At 46.8% G+C, this 20,422-nt stretch overlaps 1 protein-coding gene across 1 annotated transcript in view; it reads left to right on the plus strand.

Annotated features, from left to right (window-relative positions):
- The window catches only part of slc2a3a (solute carrier family 2 member 3a), a 106,190-nt gene extending 86,290 nt beyond the window's left edge, over positions 1-19,900 (plus strand). The window contains exons 9-11 of the mRNA XM_060904867.1: positions 12,145-12,243; positions 12,336-12,539; positions 19,484-19,900. Coding sequence (XP_060760850.1) covers positions 12,145-12,243; positions 12,336-12,539; positions 19,484-19,858 — 678 coding nt within the window. The 3' untranslated portion in view covers positions 19,859-19,900. The remainder of the gene's footprint in view (positions 1-12,144; positions 12,244-12,335; positions 12,540-19,483) is intronic.
- Positions 19,901-20,422: the final 522 nt, after the last annotated feature.

Genomic DNA, 20,422 nt, shown 5'->3' on the forward strand with positions numbered 1-20,422 from the left:
AAACTCGGAAAGAATACCAGAAGATGGTTGAGAAGGAGCTAGTACTGAACAAGCCAGTAGAGGACTCTGTTGAAGGAATGTGGGTGGCTCTAAAAGGAAGTCTCCTGAAGGCTGCCGAAACCATGTGTGGTACAACTAAGAAACGTGGAGGCTGGAGAAAGGAAACATGGTGGTGGAATGAGACTGTAAGCTCTGCTGTAGATGAAAAGAAACGGTTATGGAAAAAATGGCATAAAGAGGGTGAAAGCAAAGAAGAATATCTTACAGCTAAGCGCAACGCTAGGCATGTCTTTGCTGCCAAGAAATGTGCTGAAAATAAGAGGTTCCAGAATGTTGTGAAAGGCGAGCAAGACATCTTTCGCATTGCTAAACAGATGAGGAAAGAAAATCAGGATATTGTTGGTGAAAGTGCTGTGAAGAATGACCTTGGCTGTCTGGCTGTAAACGACTAGGCCAAGAAGAAAGCCTGGAAAGAGCATTATGAGCGCCTCCTCAACATAGAATTCCCTTGGTCTATAGAGGACTTACCTATTGCTGAGCCTGTTGCTGGTCCTCCTGTGCTAATAACACCCTTAATGGTAGCGGAAAGCTTGGCAAAGATGAAGACTGGCAAATCGCCCGGGCCATCTGGCATTGTCACTGAAATGCTTAAATCTTCTTCTGATGTCACCTGTCAAGTGTTGAGTAATCTCGCCAACTTGATTATAGCAGAAAGGAAAATACCATCCGATTGGGACGACAGTTATATTGTCAATCTGTATAAAGGGAAAGGTGATGCTGCAGAAAGAGGCAGTTACAGAGGTCTGAAACTCACGGAACACTGTCTGAAAGTTGTTGAAAGAGTTATTGAGGCAATAGCCCGTGACATAGTCAACATCAATGAAATGCAGTTTGGTTTTGTGAGTGGTAGAAGCACTAATGATGCCATTTTCGTTGTCCATCAATTACAAGAGAAATATCTTGCCAAAGATAGGAAGCGCTTTCTGATGTTTGTAGACCTTGAGAAGGCATTCGATCATGTCCCTCGTGATGTCTTATGGTGGGCCATGAGGAGGCTAGGTCTGCCAGAATGGTTAGTTGGAGCAGTACAAGCAATGTATGCCCATGCAAGGAGCAGGGTCCGCATAAGCAACACGTATAGCGATGACTTCAGTGTTCAAGTTGGGGTTCACCAAGGCTCTGTGCTCAGTCCCGTTATTCATCATTGTCATGGAGGCTCTCTCAAGAGATTTCCACACTGGCTGTCCTTGGGAGTTACTGTATGCAGATGATCTTGTTCTGATTTCTGAGTCCTTGGAAGAACTGCTTGAAAGGTTCCATCGTTGGAAAGCTGGGCTAGAGTCAAAAGGCTTACGGGTGAACATGGACAAAACTAAGGTTATGTTCTGTGGTCCAAACCTAAATCCTCTCAAGGACTCTGGAAAGCACCCGTGTGGTGTCTGTCGCAGTGGTGTAGGCAGCAACTCTATATTCTGCTCAGGCTGTTCCCACTGGATCCACAAGAAGTGTAGTGGCATCAAGGGAAGGCTGACCACCGACTCTGCCTTTAGATGTAGTAGGTGTTGCGGAATAGCCCGTCCAATCGATACCAGACCATGTGACCATGTGGTCATTGGCAACCAAAGGCTTGAAGTTGTAGACTCGTTCTGTTACCTTGGGGATACCCTTACGCCTGGTGGTGGCTGTGAGGCTGCTACTATCCTTAGAACAAGATGTGCATGGGGCAAGTTTAGAGAGCTACTCCCGGTCCTGTCCAGTAGGAGCCTGTCTCTGTCAACCCGTGGGAAGGTGTATAACACCTACATAAGAGGATCTATGCTGTATGGTAGTGAGTGCTGGCCGGTGAAGGATAGCGATATCAAGAGACTCGAAAGAAATGAGAGGGCCATGTTGCGTTGGCTTTGCCACATAAGACCTGACAACAGAACAAGAACTGCCGTCCTAAGAGAGAAGCTTGGTCTTAAAGATCTAAAGTCTACACTCCAGCAGCGGAGACTCCATTGGTATGGCCATGTGCAAAGGAGCAGTTCAATAATAAATCGCGTTTGCAACTTCAATGTTGATGGCAACAGAAAGAAAGGGAGGCCACAGAAGTCATGGAGGGAGTGTGTGGAAAGTGACCTTAAAGGGCTTGGTCTAAGTTCAACTGACACCCAAGACAGAAGGCGTTGGAGAACTCTGACGAACCATGTGCCGTCCAACCCTCTGCACTGAGGATAAAGGACGTAAAAACGGATAGTGAGTGAGTGAGTGAGTGAGTGAGTGAGTGAGTGAGTGAGTGAGTGAGTGAAAGCATTACAGTGCCCATTGTACAGGGACTGCTGACTGCAGTTCATAGGCATGAAGCTTGACTTAAGGGCTATACAAGTTTTTTGATGGAAGACAAGGGCAGTCAGAATATTATGTGTGCCACACACCACCCACATATAGACTTTCCTCTTATGGCAGGAATGCTGACAACAGCAACCTGAGTGATCAAACTGGAAATGCTATACCTCAGACCATTTCAGTGTCAGTTAAATGCTCAATGACTGTCAGTAAAAGCATGTTTCGCTGTTATCCCTATTAAATGTCATTAACTATACACATTTTACTTTCAGTTCACATGTGTGAATTACTCAAACTTTGCCAAGCTTTGGCATACTTCAGGGAATGGTGGCAAATGTTTGTTTTGCCAGTCTGTTATGGCAGTGGATAATGGCTATAAGCAATGCCCAAAATGACCGGGACCTGAAGTCCTACAAGGGGCACTTTTTGAGCTGTGTCCAAACTATAATATATAATGGCAAGTATAATGGCATTAACAAAATATAAAAGCACAACTCACAGACTACAAAAATACTGCTTTCTATTCATCACTTTATTCTTGCTCTGCATGAATCCAGCCACTGGGGGTGCATAAGCGTACTCTTGGTGCCGGTCCCAAGTCCGGATAAATTGGAGAGGGTTGCGTCAGGAAGGGCATCCGGCGTAAAACTGTGCCAAATCTAACATACGGAATGAAAAGAGAAATACCATACCGGATTAGTTGGGGCCCGGGTTAACAACGACCGCCTCTGGTACTGTTGGTCAACAGGGTGCCAGTGGAAAGTGTGCTACTGTTGCGCCAAAATGGAGAAGGAGAAAGAGAGGGAGGAGGCGTGTTAGGAGAGAGTGTGAAAGATGGAAGGGAAGGAGCTTAGAATTGAGGGTAGGAACACTGAATGTGGGAACATTGACTGGCAGGGCGAGAGAGTTAGCAGGTATGATGGAAAGAAGGAAGTTGGACATTTTGTGTGTGCAGGAGACTAGGTGGAAAGGAAGCAAGGCCAAGAACATTGGAGATGGATGCAAGTTGTTTTATTATGGAGTCGATAGAAAGAGAAATGGTGTTGGTATTTGTAGCTTTCCCTAGGTGTGGGTGGAGCACAGAGGACGGCAGGACAGAGATCAGGTTCAACAACTAGTTTTATTGCTACACTTTTCAGTGAACACAATATGTTTGGCACACACACACATCCGGTGTCTGGTTCGGGAGAGACCTCCTCTGCTCTCGCTCTCCCTCCCTAAATAGGGCGCGGTCACTGGGAAGACACACAAACAGGTTAATTGCTCTCAGGTGAAGTGATTCTGCCACTTACCTTCCCTGACTCCGCCCTCCTGTCACAGACCGGTGCTTGACCACGCCCCTGCTGCCACATACCCCCACCGCCCGACTCAGGCCGGGCAGCCGTCCGGCCCGCAGCCGACTCCCCCCCCCCTTGACGGGAGAGGAAGTCCGCCACGACCATCTGCGCCCCCGGCCTGTGGACCACCTTGAAATTAAAGGGTTGGAGCGCCAGATACCAACGGGTGATCCGCGCGTTGGCATCTTTCATGCGGTGGAGCCACTGGAGGGGCGCGTGGTCCGAACAGAGGGTGAAAGAGCGCCCCAGCAGGTAGTACCGGAGGGCGAGGACCGCCCATTTGATCGCCAGGCACTCCTTTTCAATCGTGCTGTAGCGCCCCTCACACACCGACAGCTTCCGGCTGATGTATAGGACCGGGCGATCCTCCCCCTCCACCTGCTGGGACAAAACGGCCCCCAGCCCTCTGTCCGACGCAACCGTCTGTAACATAAAAGGGAGAGAGAAGTCAGGGGAGTGTAAAAGTGGCCCCCCACACAGTGCAGCCTTTACCTCCGAGAAAGCCCGCTGGCACTGCTCCGTCCACTGGACCGGATCTGGCGCCCCCTTTTTAGTGAGGTCAGTCAGCGGGCTGGTGACGTCCGAATAATTAGGTATAAACCTACGATAGTAGCCAGCCAGCCCCAGGAACTGTCTCACCCCCTTTTTGGTCTTGGGCCTCGGGCAGGCCGCAATCGCTGCTGTCTTATTAATTTGGGGACGCACCTGCCCGTTGCCCAAGTGGAAGCCCAGATACCGTACTTCCACCCGCCCAATCGCACACTTCTTTGGGTTGGCCGTGAGTCCCGCCCGTCTCAGCGACCTAAGGACGGCCCTCAGGTGTTGCAGGTGCCGCTGCCAGTCGTTACTATAAACGATAATGTCGTCCAGGTAGGCGGCCGCATAGGTGGCGTGGGGCCGGAGGACCCGGTCCATCAGCCGCTGAAACGTAGCAGGCGCCCCAAACAGCCCAAACGGAAGTGTGACGAACTGGTGTAAGCCAAACGGTGTGGAAAAGGCCATTTTCTCCCGGGATAATGGAGTCAAGGGGATCTGCCAATATCCCTTCGTTAAATCCAGTGTCGAGTAAAAGCGAGCCGTGCCTAGTCGATCGAGCAGCTCATCAATACGAGGCATTGGGTACGCGTCGAATTTAGACACCGCGTTGACTTTTCTATAGTCCACACAGAACCGGACCGAGCCGTCGGCCTTGGGAACCAAGACCACCGGGCTGCTCCAGTCGCTGTGGGACTCCTCGACGATGCCCATTTCGAGCATGGCCTGAAGTTCTTCCCGAACCACCTTTTTTTTGTGTTCGGGTAGTCTATAAGGGCGGCTACGCACTACCACCCCCGGGGGTGTCTCTATGTGGTGTTCTATGAGGTTAGTGCGACCGGGCAGGGGCGAGAACACATCCGAAAACTCGGCCTGCAACTGGGCGACCTCCGTGAGTTGGGTCGGGGAGAGGTGGTCTCCACAGGGGACCGGAGAGGTACGTGATGCCAAATTCCCTTTTTGAACCTTCGGCCCCAGCTCCGCCTTCTCCGGAACTACCGACACCAACGCCACGGGGACCTCCTCGTTCCAGAGTTTGAGCAGATTGAGGTGGTAAATCTGTAGCGCCCCACCCCTGTCTGTTCGCCTCACCTCATAGTCGACGTCCCCGACTCGCCGTGTGACCTCAAAGGGTCCTTGCCACTTGGCGATTAATTTGGAGCTCGACGTGGGCAAGAGTACGAGTACTTTATCTCCCGGTGTGAGCTCTCTAAGGCGCGTACCCTTGTTGTACAGGCGGGCTTGCCGTTCCTGGGCCTGCCGCAAATTCTCCTGAGTTAGGTGGGTGAGCGTGTGGAGTTTTGCGTGCAGGTCCATAACGTACTGAATTTCATTCTTACTTTGTGAAGGTCCCTCCTCCCAATTTTCCCGCAGCACGTCCAGGATGCCGCGCGGCTTACGCCCATATAATAATTCGAACGGGGAGAACCCCGTGGAGGCTTGAGGGACCTCTCGCACTGAGAACAGCAAGGGTTCGAGCCACTTATCCCAATTACGTGCGTCCTCACTTACGAATTTCTTAATGATATTTTTGAGGGTGCGGTTGAACCGTTCTACTAAACCGTCCGTTTGTGGGTGATATACACTGGTGCGGATCGGCTTAATCCCCAATAACCCATACAGTTCGCGTAGTGTTCGTGACATAAACGTAGTGCCTTGATCAGTCAGAATCTCTTTCGGGATTCCAACTCGGGAGATGACGCGGAAGAGTGCCTCTGCAATACTGCGTGCTGAGATATTGCGCAGAGGCACTGCTTTCGGGTATCGCGTTGCATAGTCCACTAGAACTAATATAAAGCGGTACCCTCGTGCTGACCGATCTAATGGCCCGACGAGATCCATCCCAATTCTTTCAAACGGGGTCTCGATTAACGGTAGAGGGCGCAATGGCGCTTTTGGAATGGCCGCTGGATTTACTAACTGGCATTCGCGGCATGCCGTACACCACCTACGGACATCGCCGCGAATCCCCGGCCAATAGAATCGGGCCATTATTCGGGCTAGTGTTTTATCCTGCCCTAAGTGTCCAGCCATGGGATTAAAGTGAGCCGCCTGGAATACCAATTCCCGGCGGCTCTTTGGAATCAAAAGCTGCGTGACTTGCTCTTTAGTTTGAGTGTCCTGCGTCACTCGGTATAACCTATCCTTCATAATCGCGAAGTAGGGGAAGGACGGGGCGGCATTCGGCGGGAGCGTTTGACCATCGATTACTCTCACTTGGTCAAACGCATGCCGCAGAGTCTCGTCTCGCGACTGCTCCAATGGGAAATCCGCAAGGGATTCCCCAATAGAGAGAGGAGGAGCCGGTGGCTCCTCACCCTGACGCGGAGATGACGTAGGCGGCTCTGCGACAGCTGCTCCCGCCAAAACGACACCGGGCCCTCCCCCTGTCAACTGGCAGGACCCACTCTCTACTAGGCGCGTCATTAAACCCCGAAATCCCGGCCAATCAGTCCCCAAAATTAACGAGTGGGTAAGGCGAGGATTAACCGCCGCCTTCACTATAAATTTTTCCCCTCTGAAAATAATATGGACCGACACCAAAGGGTAGCTGTGAACATCCCCGTGCACACACAAAACCTTCACCCCTTGTGCTCCCCCCAATGCCTCGTTTTGAACCAGGCTTTGGCGAATTGAGGTCTGATTACAACCAGAATCCACCAATGCCTGATATGTAGCCCCTTGGATACTCACCGGTATGCGATACGCTCCGGCCCGATCGAGGGCGGCCTCTGGCGCGTCGGGGATCCGAACCACCGCGCCCACTTCCATTGCTGTGCACTGCTGTTGAAGGTGGTCCGGTTCCCCGCAGCGCCAGCAAACCGGCCCGGGCTTCCCCTCTGCACCGGTGATCTGGGGCTCACTCACCTGAGGTGGGGGAGAGACAGACACAGAAGGGAGAAACGGGAGAGCACCGCGGGTGCGGCGGGCCGGCAGGGGTGGTGCCGGCCCCCGCCTCCGCGGTGGGGGAATGGGGCGAGGACGGGACACAGGAGGAGGGGAGAGAGAGAGAGAAAGAGAAGAGGAGAGAAGAGATGTCGACATCTGCTGTCCTGCCGCCGAGACAGCCGCCAGATGATCCTCCGCCAGCTCGACTGCCTGATCCAGCGACGCCGGGCGGTGGCACTGGACCCACTCCGCGGCTCCTGCTGGTAAGCGGGCGATGAACTGTTCCAGTACCACCTGATCGACGATTCCCTCGGCGTCGCGGTCTTAGGCCCTCAGCCACCGCCAGCAGGCGTCCCGGAGCTGCTGGCCGAACGCGAACGGGCTGCCGACTTCCTCCATCCGCAGCGCGCGGAAGCGCTGGCGCTGCTGCTCCGGCGTGCGCCCCACGCGCTGAAGGACAGCCCGGCGAAGGTCGGCGTAGGCCAGCCGGCGATCGGCGGGGAGCTGTAGTGCAGCCAGCTGCGCCTCTCCCGTCAGGAGGGGGAGGAGGCGCGCCGCGCGCTGCTCCATCGGCCACCCCGAGGCTTCGGCGACCTGCTCGAATAACGTGAAGAAAGCCTCGGGGTCATCCTGCGGGCCCATCTTAGTTAAGGTGAGGGGAGACGGGCCCGCGGCCGGAGCGCTGGTGGGCCCCGCCGACGCGAGGAGACGCCGGAACGCCTTGCGATCTTCTTGCTGGGCCAGCACCAGGGCATCGAAGCGCCGCTCTTGTTCCTTTCAGAGTGTGACGAGCGCCTGGTGCTGGCTTTGCTGAGCCGTGGCGAGGGCGTGGACCAGGTCGGTGAACGGGGAGGATTCCATGGGGCTGCTGGGTTGGTGCTCCATATCCCGGGTTTCGGCACCACTGTAGCTTTCCCTAGGTGTGGGTGGAGCACAGAGGACGGCAGGACAGAGATCAGGTTCAACAACTAGTTTTATTGCTACACTTTTCAGTGAACACAATATGTTTGGCACACACACACATCCGGTGTCTGGTTCGGGAGAGACCTCCTCTGCTCTCGCTCTCCCTCCCTAAATAGGGCGCGGTCACTGGGAAGACACACAAACAGGTTAATTGCTCTCAGGTGAAGTGATTCTGCCACTTACCTTCCCTGACTCCGCCCTCCTGTCACAGACCGGTGCTTGACCATGCCCCCGCTGCCACAGTATTGTTTTGAGGGGAGTGTTGGTCAACAGTGTGATTGATGTGAAGAGGGTGTCAGAGTGATAGGCATGAAGTTGGAGATTCAAGGAGTGGTAATCAATGTTGTGTGTGCGTACGCCCCACAGGTTGGATGTGAGAATGAAGAGAAAGAGTCTTTCTGGGAAAAGATGGATGAAGTGGTAGAAGGTATACCGAGGGAGGAGCGTGTGCTGATAGGAGCAGATTTCAATGGACGTGTTGGCGAGGGAAACAGAGGAGATGAGGACATGATGGGTAGATATGGTGTAAGAGAGAGAAATGTGGAAGGGCAAATGGTGGTTGATTTTTCAAAGAGGGTGAATTTGGCAATAGTCAATACATACTTCGAGAAGAAAGAGCAGCACAGGGTGATGTTTAAGAGCGGAGGAAGATCTACACAGGTGGACTACATACTCTGCAGAAGGGGTAACCTGAAGGAGATTGGAAACTGTAAAGTGATGGCAGGGGAGAGTGTAGCTAGACAGCATCAAGTGGTTGTGTGCAGGATGAGCTTGAAAGTGAAAAAGAGAAAGCGTGAAATAGTGGAGCTGAAGATTAAGTGGTGGAAGCTAAAAGAGGTTGAACATCACATGGAGTTTAGGGAAGAAATGAGACAAGCATTGAGTGGTCATGGAAGTCTGCCAGAAGATTGGAATACTACTGCTGTACTAGTAAGAGAGGCAGCAAGGAAGGTGCTAGGGTGGTCATCGGGAAGGAGGAGGGAAGACAAGGAGACATGGTGGTGGAACAAAGAAGTGCAGGAAGTTATAAAAGAGAAGAGGCTAGCAAAGAAGAATTGGGACGATCAGAGAGACGAGGAAAGCAGGCGGTTATACAGAGAGACGAGACAGAAGGCAAAAAGAGTGGTAGCGAAAGCAGATGCATACCAGGAGTTGCACAAAAGACTGGAGACCAAAAAAGGAGAGAAAGACCTGTACAGACTAGCTAGGCAGAGAAACAGGGAAGCGAGGGATGTACAGCAGGTAAGAGTGATGAAAGATGTAAATGGAAATGTGCTGACAAACAAAGAGAGTGTATTAAGAATGTGGAAAGAGTGCTTTGAGGATTTATTAAATGAGGAGAATCCAAGAGAGAAAAGGTCAGATTAATTGGAGACAGCAAATCAGGAAGCAGAGTTGGTTAGTAAGGATGAGGTGAGGGCAGCCATGAAAAGAATGAAGACTGGGAAAGCAGTCAGACCATATGGTATCCCAATTGAGGCTTGGAGATGTTTGGGTGAGACAGCTGTGGAGTTCCTAATGAGATTGTTTAATAAGATCCTAGAGAATGAGAAAATGCCAAATGAATGGAGAAAGAGTGTGCTAGTCCCAATATACTAGAATAAGGGAGATGTACAGAGCTGCCGTAATTGCAGAGGAATAAAATTGATGAGCCACACCATGAAGCTATGGGAAAGGGTATTGGAGGTGAGATTGAGAAGAGAGGTAGCAATCTGTGAACAGCAGTACGGGTTTATGCCAAGGAAGAGCACGTCGGATGCAATTTTTGCTTTAAGAATGTGCATGGAGAAGTACAGAGAAGGCCAGAGAAAGCTACATTGTGTGTTTGTAGACCTGGAGAAGGCATACGATAGAGTGCCGAGAGATGAGTTATGGTATTGTATGAGAAAGAGTGGAGTGAATGAGAAGTATATTAGAGTGGTGCAAGACATGTATGAGAACAGTGAAACAGCAGTGAGGTGTGCAGTTGGAACAACTGAATGGTTCAAGGTGAAGGTGAGACTCCATCAAGGATCTGCTTTGAGTCCTTTTTTGTTTACTATAGTGATGGATAGCTTGACGGACAAAGTGAGGCAAGAGTCACCATGAAACATGATGTTTGTGGCTGATATTGTGATATGTGGTGAAAGTAGAAAGGAGGTTGAGTTGGGTTTGGAGAGTTGGAGGTATGCATTGGAATGAAAGTGAGCAGTACCAAAACAGAATGCATGTGCATCAATGAGAATGGGGATGAGAGTGTAGTGAAGATGCAAGGAGTAGACATAACGAAAGTTGGTGAATTCAAGTACCTGGGGTCAACTGTGCAGGAAAATGGGGGCTGCGATAGTGAGGTGAGAAAGAGAGTGCAGGCAGGGTGGAGCAGTTGGAGAAGGATTTCAGGAGTCATTTGTGATAGGAAAGTCCCAGCAAAAGTGAAAGGTAAGATGTATAAGACAGTAGTGAGACCAGCTGTGATGTATGGATTGGAGACCGTACCCTTAACGAAGAGACAGGAGGCAAAGTTGGAGGTGGTGGAGTTGAGGATGTTAAGGTTTGCGATGGGAGTGATGAGGTTGGACAGGATAAGGAACAAGCACATCAGAGGGACAGCACATGTGGAGAGCTTGGGAATTAAGCTAAGAGAGATGAGACTGAGATAGTATGGGCACATCCTGAGAAGAGATGCAGAGCATGTGGGAAGGAGAATGTTGAGGATGGAGCTGCCAGGCAAACGAAAACGAGGAAGGCCAAAGAGGAGATACATGGATGTGGTGAGAGAGGACACGAAAGTGGCAGGTGTGGTAGAGAAGGATGCGGAAGACAGGGAGCAATGGAGATGAAAGATCCGCTGTGGCGACCCCTAATCGGGAGCAGCCAAAAGAAGAAGAATAATTCTTGCTCTGCATGGCCACAGCAATGAGTGAAGGGAACAGCAAATACAACTTCAGAGCTTTCTAGGAAAAGAAAGTAATGGAAGTGCCCAGAAGATGCTGCCTAGCACTCCCATAAAAGAAGAAAGAGGGAAGATTAGAAGTGCTTACAGTAGGCATGGGCCAAATGTAAGAGTTCTTTGTGGAAATGCAACAATGCATTGATGTGTAGAGCTCAAGAGACCCAAGTGAAACAAGAGCTCAATTGGAGCCAAGTGACAAACCAGACAGGGCTCTTGATATCACATAGACGCTCTAGGACTACAGACTGTGCAGTTCATAAGCATGAAGCTTGACTCAAGGGCTATGCAAGTTTTTTTGATGGAAGACAGAGCTGTCTTAAACAAAGGCAATCAGAATATTATGTGTGCCACACAGCATCCACATATAGACTTTCCTCTTATGGTAGAAATGCTGACAACAGCAACCTCAGTGATCAAACTGGGAATGCTATACCGCAGACCATTTCAGTGTCAGCAAAATGCTCACTGACTGTCAGTAAAAGCATGCTTCACTATTGACAAGAGCATACTTGCACACCTTGGGGAGTTGGCCCAATGCACATTTCCTCCTTTGAGAAATCCTTGAGATGACCCTTAAGTGTTTTAATTTATCTATTTTCTGATCCAGGTTAGAATTTCATAAATCTTACATCTCAAGTCCGATTCAAGTGAGTCAAGTTAAGCCCCAGCACCGCCAAGCTGAAACTGTGAGACCCTAGAGCAAGGACCTTAATCCTGTCTGCTCCAGGGTCACTGTGCCATGGCTGACCCTGCAGCCTGACACCAACTTCATAACATCTGGGATAGTCAAAGAAAATTATTTCACTGCAATGTAACATATATGTGACAAAATAGGTTATTTTCTTTCTTCTTCTTTCAAGTTCAAGTTGAGTTGACTCATGAGTCCTGAAAGATTTAGGATTTAACAAAATTGCATGCTAACTCAATTAGGTGAATGTACTGAATAGGCTACACTGAATAAGCTCTATGCCAAAAAGCTAATGTAGCAAAACCAAAGCTATATTATCTATGGGCACAACACAGGTCTTGCCTGATTGACAACACAGGATAAGTAGAAAATTTTGGATTAAGTAGATTTTTCACCAAACTTTTTTCTTTTAAAAGTGTGGAGAACATGTTTGCTTGTTTATGGTTTTCATGTCACACTTCTTTTGATTGAAGCTCTTCCTAGTTGAAAGAGCTGGACGAAGGACTTTACACCTCATCGGCTTGGGTGGCATGGCAGTCAGTGCCCTGCTAATGACCATCACCCTTTCATTGGTAGGTCCCATATCCTCTTTACTGATGTCACCTTTTTATTTTCTTTTTCCAGTGACCAAAACCTGTTTGTTCTTCTCTCTGTTCCTGACTAGGACCGCATTCCATCTCTGAACTACGTGAGCATTGCAGCAGTGTTTGGCTTTGTGGCTATGTTTGAGATGGGTCCAGGACCCATCCCCTGGTTCATTGTTGCTGAGCTCTTCTCTCAAGGACCACGGCCTGCTGCCATGGCCATTGCAGGATGTTCCAACTGGACGGCCAACTTCCTTGTGGGCATCAGTTTCCCAAAACTAAAGGTTAGTAATGTTACTCTAGATACTAAAGCACCAAAGTATGTGGAAAATAAAACACTCAACTAAAAAGCATTGTGGAAATTACAACCCCGTTTCCAGAAAGGTTGGGATATTTTCCAAAATGCAATAAAAACAAAAATGTGATTTGGTAATTCATGTGAACCTTTATTTAACTGACTAAAGTACAAAGAAAACATTTCCAATAGTTTTACTGACCAACTTAATTGCATTTGGTAAATATAAACAAAGTCAGAATTTAATGCTTGCAACACACTCAAAGTTGTGACAGAGACATTATTACCATTGTATTACAACATCTTTCCTTAAATAACAATTTTTAATCATATGGGATCTGAGGATACTAATTGTTGCAGTTTTGCAACTGGAATTTTTGTCCATTCTTGCTTGATACAAGACTTCAGCTGCTCAAGAGTGTGTAGTCGCCGTTGTCTGATTCTGCTCTTCATGATGCCACATACATTCTCAATAGGAGACAGAGGTGGACTGGCAGCAGGCCAGTCATGCACAGACACTCTGTCAACGAAGCCACGCCATTGTACCCTGTGCAGAATGAGGCCTGGCATTGTCCTGCTCAAATAAGCATGGACTTCCCAGGAATGGACATTGCCTTGATGAATATGTCTCCCTAAAATCCCAATATTCAAGATTAACTTTATTGTCTCACAAAGTGAGAAATTTGTTCTGGGCCATTTGCCCATGCTGCAGCCACAACACAGAACATACAATACAACACAATAACAAACATACAATAGATGTTTGTTATTGTGTTATATATGCCCCAATATATCAATGGTACCTTCACACACATGCAACTCACCCATGCCATGGGCACTAATGCCCCCCATACCATCACAGATGCTGGCTTTTGCACCTTTCTCTGATAACAAACTGGCACCGAGAACTCACCATCTGGCTTTCCCAAAAACAAGCTGAAATATGGACTCATCTAATCACAGCATACAGTTCCACAGGCAGTGCCGCCTGAGAGCTCAAAGGTCATGCACATTCAGTGGTTTCAAACCTTGCCCTTTATGCACTGAGATGTCACCAAATTCCCTGAATCTTTTCACAATATGAAGAAATTGGTCCACCCTAGGCGGCACGGTGGTGTAGTGGTTAGCGCTGTCGCCTCACAGCAAGAAGGTCCGGGTTCGAGCCCCGTGGCCGGTGAGGGCCTTTCTGTGTGGAGTTTGCATGTTCTCCCCATGTCCACGTGGGTTTCCTCCGGGTGCTCCGGTTTCCCCCACAGTCCAAAGACATGCAGGTTAGGTTAACTGGTGACTCTAAATTGACCGTAGGTGTGAATGTGAGTGTGAATGGTTGTCTGTGTCTATGTGTCAGCCCTGTGATGACCTGGCGACTTGTCCAGGGTGTACCCCGCCTTTTGCCCGTAGTCAGCTGGGATAGGCTCCAGCTTGCCTGCGACCCTGTAGAGCAGGATAAAGCGGCTAGAGATAATGAGATGAGATGGTCCACCCTAAGGACAGAATGCCCAGACATAAACAGGACAACATAGTGAACACAATTCAATGCAGTGAGGAATACACAGACCTGTACATTGGGGAAACTAGACAACCGCTTCACAAGTGCATGGCTCAACACAGGAGAACCAGTTCCTTAGTCCAGGACTCTGCAGTCTATCTTCATCTCAATAACAAAGGACACTCGTTTCAGGACTGCAATGTATGCATTCTAGCTAGAGAAGACTGGTGGTTTGAAAGAGGAGTAAAAGAAGCCATCTTCGTTAACCTGGAACAACCATCACTGAACAGACGAGGTGGTCTGAGATGCCACTTATCAGCAACCTACAATGCAGTCCTTGGCACACTTCCCAGAAAACTGAATAAATATCTACACCAAGATTCAGCTGACTTCAATAACTCACATGATGGCAGAGAGAGCCAACAACCCAGAGATCACCCTAACAACTCTCTAGACTGCTAACACCGTTCACACCTAGCCCCCAGTGACCTACACCTACAGGATGACTCAACGACCCATGTGACTTCAATGACTCTCCTTAGGGTTGCTTTTGGTCCACCAGAGGATAAATACCTGGAACTCCCCACTAGTCAGACAGAACTGAACAAGTCAAGTCAAGTTTATTTGTATAGCGCTTTTAACAATAAACACTGTTGCAAAGCAGTTTTACAGAATTTGAACGACTTAAAATATGAGCTAATTTTATCCCTAATCTATCCCCAATGAGCACGCCTGTGGCGACGGTGGCAAGGAAAAACTCCCTCAGATGACACGAGGAAGAAATCTCAAGAGGAACCAGACTCAAAAGGGAACCCATCCCCATCTGGACAACAACAGACAACATGACTGTAACATTAACAGTCCTAACATAAAGTCAGCTTCGTGGATGCTATAAACCACCCACCGATGGAAACCCGAGCGCAAAACCGTTCACGACAACCAAAGTCAGCAAGTCAACTGCAGTCCCAAAGTCAGCAAGTCAACTGCAGTCCCAAAGTCAGCAAGTCAGCTGCAGTCCCCAGCCACAAAAGCACCACTGCAAGAGTCCAGAGCGTTCTCCAGGCACGAACCCCAACTGTCCACATGGGACCGCCCTCCACAGGAGCGATGCGATGAGACTCCAACCAGACACAGGGCACCAGGATGGATCAGGCAGGTCCGAGGAGCAGAAGAGGTCAGCATATCGATCCCAGGACCGACATATAACTCAGAGGGACAGATTTGGGGGGGAGAGAAAACACAGGTTGTTAGGTATGCCCAATGTCACCTGAATAAGTAGGAACAGTATACATATTGCACTGAGTACAAGCAGGAACTCTGGCAACCAACTATGAGAGCATAACTAAAAGGGGAGAGCCAGAAGGTAACACAGGCATGAGGGAGCCCTGGGACATAAAGCAGCCAGCCATTACACCATCAACAAACTCGAGTGAGCAAGCGAGTGGGGACTGACAGCATCCATACATCCCAGTTTACCAAAACATTCTATGTCTGAGGACCCTCCAGATCTACACCTTTACCTCATAAACAACGTTAACAAAAGGCTTGACTAAACAGATATGCTTTCAGCCTAGACTTAAATGCTGAGACTGTGTCTGATTCCCGAACACTACTTGGAAGGCTGTTCCATAACTGTGGGGCTTTGTAAGAAAAGGCTCTGCCCCCTGATGTAGCCTTCACTATACGAGGTACCAGCAGATAGCCTGCACCTTTTGATCTAAGTAGGCGTGGCGAGTCATAGAGGAGCAGAAGTTCACTCAGGTACTGTGGTACGAGACCATTCAGTGCTTTAAAGGTCAGTAGTAGTACTTTATAATCAATATGAAATTTGATTGGGAGCCAATGCAGTGTGGATAAGACAGGGGTGATGTGATCATATTTTCTAGTTCTAGTAAGGACTCTTGCTGCTGCATTTTGAACTAACTGGAGCTTGTTTATGCACTTATTGGAACATCCAGACAGTAAGGCATTACAATAATCCAACCTGGAGGTAACGAAAAGCATGAACTAGTTTTTCTGCGTCATGTAGTGACATTAAATTTCTTATCTTAGCAATATTTCTGAGATGAAAGAAAGCTATCCGGGTAATGTTATCAATGTGAGTTTCAAATGAAAGACTGGGGTCAATAATCACTCCAAGGTCTTATACTGCTGCACGTGAAGAAACAGAAAGGCCATCCAGAGTTACTATGTAATCAGAAAACTTACTTCTAGCTATATGTGGTCCTAGTACAAGTACTTCAGTCTTGTCAGAGTTAAGCAGAAGGAAATTAATAAGCATCCAGTGTCTAATGTCCTTTACACATTCCTCAATTCTATTAATCTGGTGTCTTTCATCAGGTTTTGTAGAAACATACAACTGTGTGTCATCAGCATAGCAGTGGAAACTAATACAATGAACTTTACCTCAGTATGTCTAGAAATATCACCATTTATATCAACATACTGATAACAATCAGTTAAATAAGGGCAGAGCCAGGAGATGGCCGGTCCCTTAACTCCCACAACATTTTCTAGTCTATCCAGAAGAATGGAATGATCAATGGTATCAAATGCTGCACTAAGGTCAAGCAACACAAGCAGCGAGACACAGCCCTGATCAGACCCCAACAGTAGGTCGTTTACTACTTTAACCAGAGCTGTCTCTGTGCTATGATGTGGTCTAAATCCTGACTGATACATTTCATGGATGTTATTCCTCTGTAAATATGAGCATAACTGCTGTGCTACAGCTTTTTCAAGGATCTTGGAGATAAAGGGGAGATTTGATATTGGCCAATAATTGGACAGCTGACAGGGATCAAGGTCAGGTTTTTTAATCAGGGGTTTGATAACTGCTAGTTTAAAGGATTTGGGTACATAGCCAATTGTAAGACAAGAATTTATTATTTTTAGAAGCAGTTCAATTACTTCAGGTATTATCTGTTTGAATAGACGTGTAGGTCAGGGATCTAGTACACAAGTTGAGGCTTTTGATGCCGAGATGAATGAAAATAATTCAGTTTCTTTTAGGGGAGTAAAACATTCTAATTGATGATCTGATACAGTTATATTGTTAACTACAGGGCCACTTACATTGTCTGACCTTAAATTAGTAGTTTGAATTTTTTGTCGGATATTCTCAATTTTGTCATTAAAAAAAATTATGAAATTGTTGCTACTACATGCTACAGGTGTGCATGTGTCTATAGTGGACTTATTCCTGGTTAATTTTGCTACAGTATTAAATCGGAATCTAGGATTATTTCTGTTATCTTCTATTAGGGAGGAGAGATATGTTGATCTCGCAGCACTAAGAGCTTTTCTATACTTCAGGAAGCTCTCCTTCCACGCTAATTTGAACACTACCAATTTTGTTTGATGCCATTTACGTTCCAGTTTTTGAGTGGTCTGTTTTAATGTGCGAGTGTCATCATTATACCAGGGTGCTAATTTTTTGTCTCTGACCATTTTCCTTTTAAGAGGAGCTACATTATCTAAGGTATGGCAGAATGTTGACTCTAAGCATTCAGTTGCCTGATCAAGTTCTGCAGGGGCTGACAGTGACCCAGTCAAAGTTGATAACTCTGGGAGATCATTTATAAAGCTCTGTGCAGTAGTTGACGTGAATGTACGTTTAATACAGTAGCGTGGTGAGGTGCATATATTATTACTCAGACATATTTTGAATGAGATGAGATAATGATCTGAGAACTTCAGACTGTGGAAGTATGACTATATTTTCTACGTTTAACCCGAATGTTGTATTAAATCGAGGGTGTGACCACAATTACGGGTTGGTCCTATGACATTCTGATTAATCCCTACTGAATCTAAAATGGACACAAACGCTGTTTTCAAAGGGTCTTCTGGGTTATCAAAGTGAATATTAAAATCTCCGACAACTAAAGCTTTGTCTAAGGAAATAACCAGATCTGAGATAAAATCTGCAAATTCAGAAAGAAACTCAGAATATGGCCCCGGGGGCCTGTAAATAATAAGTAACGGAATTAACTGGGTAGACTTGTTTTTCAAGACTACATGCATTATATGAGTATGAAGAACATCAAATGTATTAAATGTATTACCAGGTTTTTGTGTTACACCTAGATAATCATTATAAATAACCGCAACGCCTCCTCCTTTGCCAATTAGACGAAGCTGGTGTATATAACTGTATCCAGGAGGACTCACTTCATTTAATGCTATATATTCATTTGGCTTAATCCATGTTTCAGTTAAACAAAGTACATTAAACTCCTGATCAGTAATGAGTTCATTAACCATTAGCGCTTTAGATGTAAGAGATCTAATATTTAATAGCCCCACCTTTAGATCAAAGGTGCTGGCAGCAGCTGTACAGTCAGTATGATCTAATTTTATATTGATTAGGTTACTGGAACAAACTCTCTGAATATTTCTACCTTTTTGTTTAGCTTGGGGAACAGACACAGTCTTGATGTAGTGGACCCTGAGTGACAACTCTGTGCAGCTAGCAGACAGTCAGTTTAGTCTGTTCGTCTGCTCCCTGGCCTTGGCTCTGGATTGTCAGAAATTAACTAGGCCTGTTCTGAGACTATGAGCTATAACAAGCCTTTCAGATGAGAGGTGAAATGTCTTTAAGAATTTCAAGCAAGTTTAGTTGCCTTCTTCAGCACCTACAGTTTTAGACAGTGAGGTATAGGAAGATCAGTTGAGAAAGTACAGTGGTTCTGTATATTGAGGTAGGCCACTCAACCATGTTAGGCACACTAGTCGCAAGACCACCTGTCAGGGGCCTGCAGGACAAAGCCAAAGTACTGAAGGGGGCACCTGTATACCTCTTAGCAGAGTCTAGCTTACTTCACAAGCTCAGTGATGAAGAGTGTGATATGGTGAGGGAGTGATTCAGCCCACTCAATCACACAACTTAACAAAAACTCTGAGCAAAGAGCTGTTTGTAGCTAACTCCTGGACAGTTAGGTGTGATAGATAACTTGCTACCCAACTCAAGCTAGTAGCCACAATGTTCTGAATAGCTCCAAGGCCTGGAGCCTGAAGAGGTTAAAATAGATGATGAAAGGTCATAGGAGTCCAGGTTACCCGTAATAAACTGGTACACTCCAAAGTCTATGAGGTCTGATGTGTATAAAGTGAGAAGAAGAAAGGGACCAATGACTGTATGACAATGGTATTTAAATATTTTCTCATCTGGTCCACTCTGACTTTGTTGAAGGTCTTGGTGTGCCCATATGCACAAAAAATGTATCCAGCTGATTCTTATTGGTGGTTAGGAGAGGTGAAACACAACCACCATCATTTACATATTATGCATTTATTAGGTGGTCCAGAACAAAGGTTGGATTAACAAAGGTTATTATTATTTGTACAATGTACTATGGCAGTTTAATATTTGTGCACTATGTAAGTTGGTCTGGTTTTGTTATTTGAAAGATTGTTAACAAGCTATGAATCTTACTTGACAGGAACTTTGCGGGCCATATGTTTTCATTATCTTCACGATCTTCCTCATCTTGTTCTTCATCTTCACATTCTTACGTGTTCCTGAGACCAAGGGTCGGACCTTTGAAGAGATTGCTCAAGGCTTCAGCGGTGCTCCACCTCCTTCAAACACCAGTGTACAGGAGGTTGCTGTGGTCACAGTGCCTACCTCTACAGTTAAGGAAAAAGTCCCATTGGCAGCAGCGAATTCTGAAGGGAAGGAGGACCCAAGTTCCTCTGGGAACATGGCTTCAGAAGCTGTGACTGGTGAGGGGAAACCTGAATCTGTTACTCAACCACTGGTTACATCTACTGCAGAGGAGACATGCAATACTCCTACTATCCAGGAAAGTGTTTAGTTAAAATTGAAGATTTTTTTTTTTAAATGTTAGAATTGAACTTTGTCAGTGTCAGTAAAATGTATTGAAGTAATTTTTTCTGTTTTGATGGAGCTTGTGCAATGAAATCATCATGGGTTACTTATATGGCTGATAGTAATATTGGAAAGGACTGGACTTTGGGCAATTTACTTTCCATCACATTGTACATATTATACATAATCAAACCTCATTTAGGTTTAAACTCAAATAAGGGAATGATAGCTAATTTTAGTAAGTATGCTCATGAAAAATATATTAATTCTTGGCACCACTAATCACTAAATATCATAATTAACTGTTGATATTCAAAACGTCTGAAAAAGTTGCTTAAAGTGTATGTAATGCCTTATTGTAACGCTTTAAAATGAATATACATCATTAGTAACGACCAAAATGAATTAATAAAACGGGGGGGGGGGGGGGGGAATAAAATAAATAATTTGTTATTTTATTATCAAGCACAAAACTATTGATAAATCGTGGGTTCCTGATCCTGGAAAAAGTCAGCCTTGCCTCTGGGCTAATCTTGCATGATGTCACGTG

Source organism: Neoarius graeffei, chromosome 22 (assembly GCF_027579695.1).
Source record: "Neoarius graeffei isolate fNeoGra1 chromosome 22, fNeoGra1.pri, whole genome shotgun sequence".
Lineage (NCBI taxonomy): Eukaryota > Metazoa > Chordata > Actinopteri > Siluriformes > Ariidae > Neoarius > Neoarius graeffei.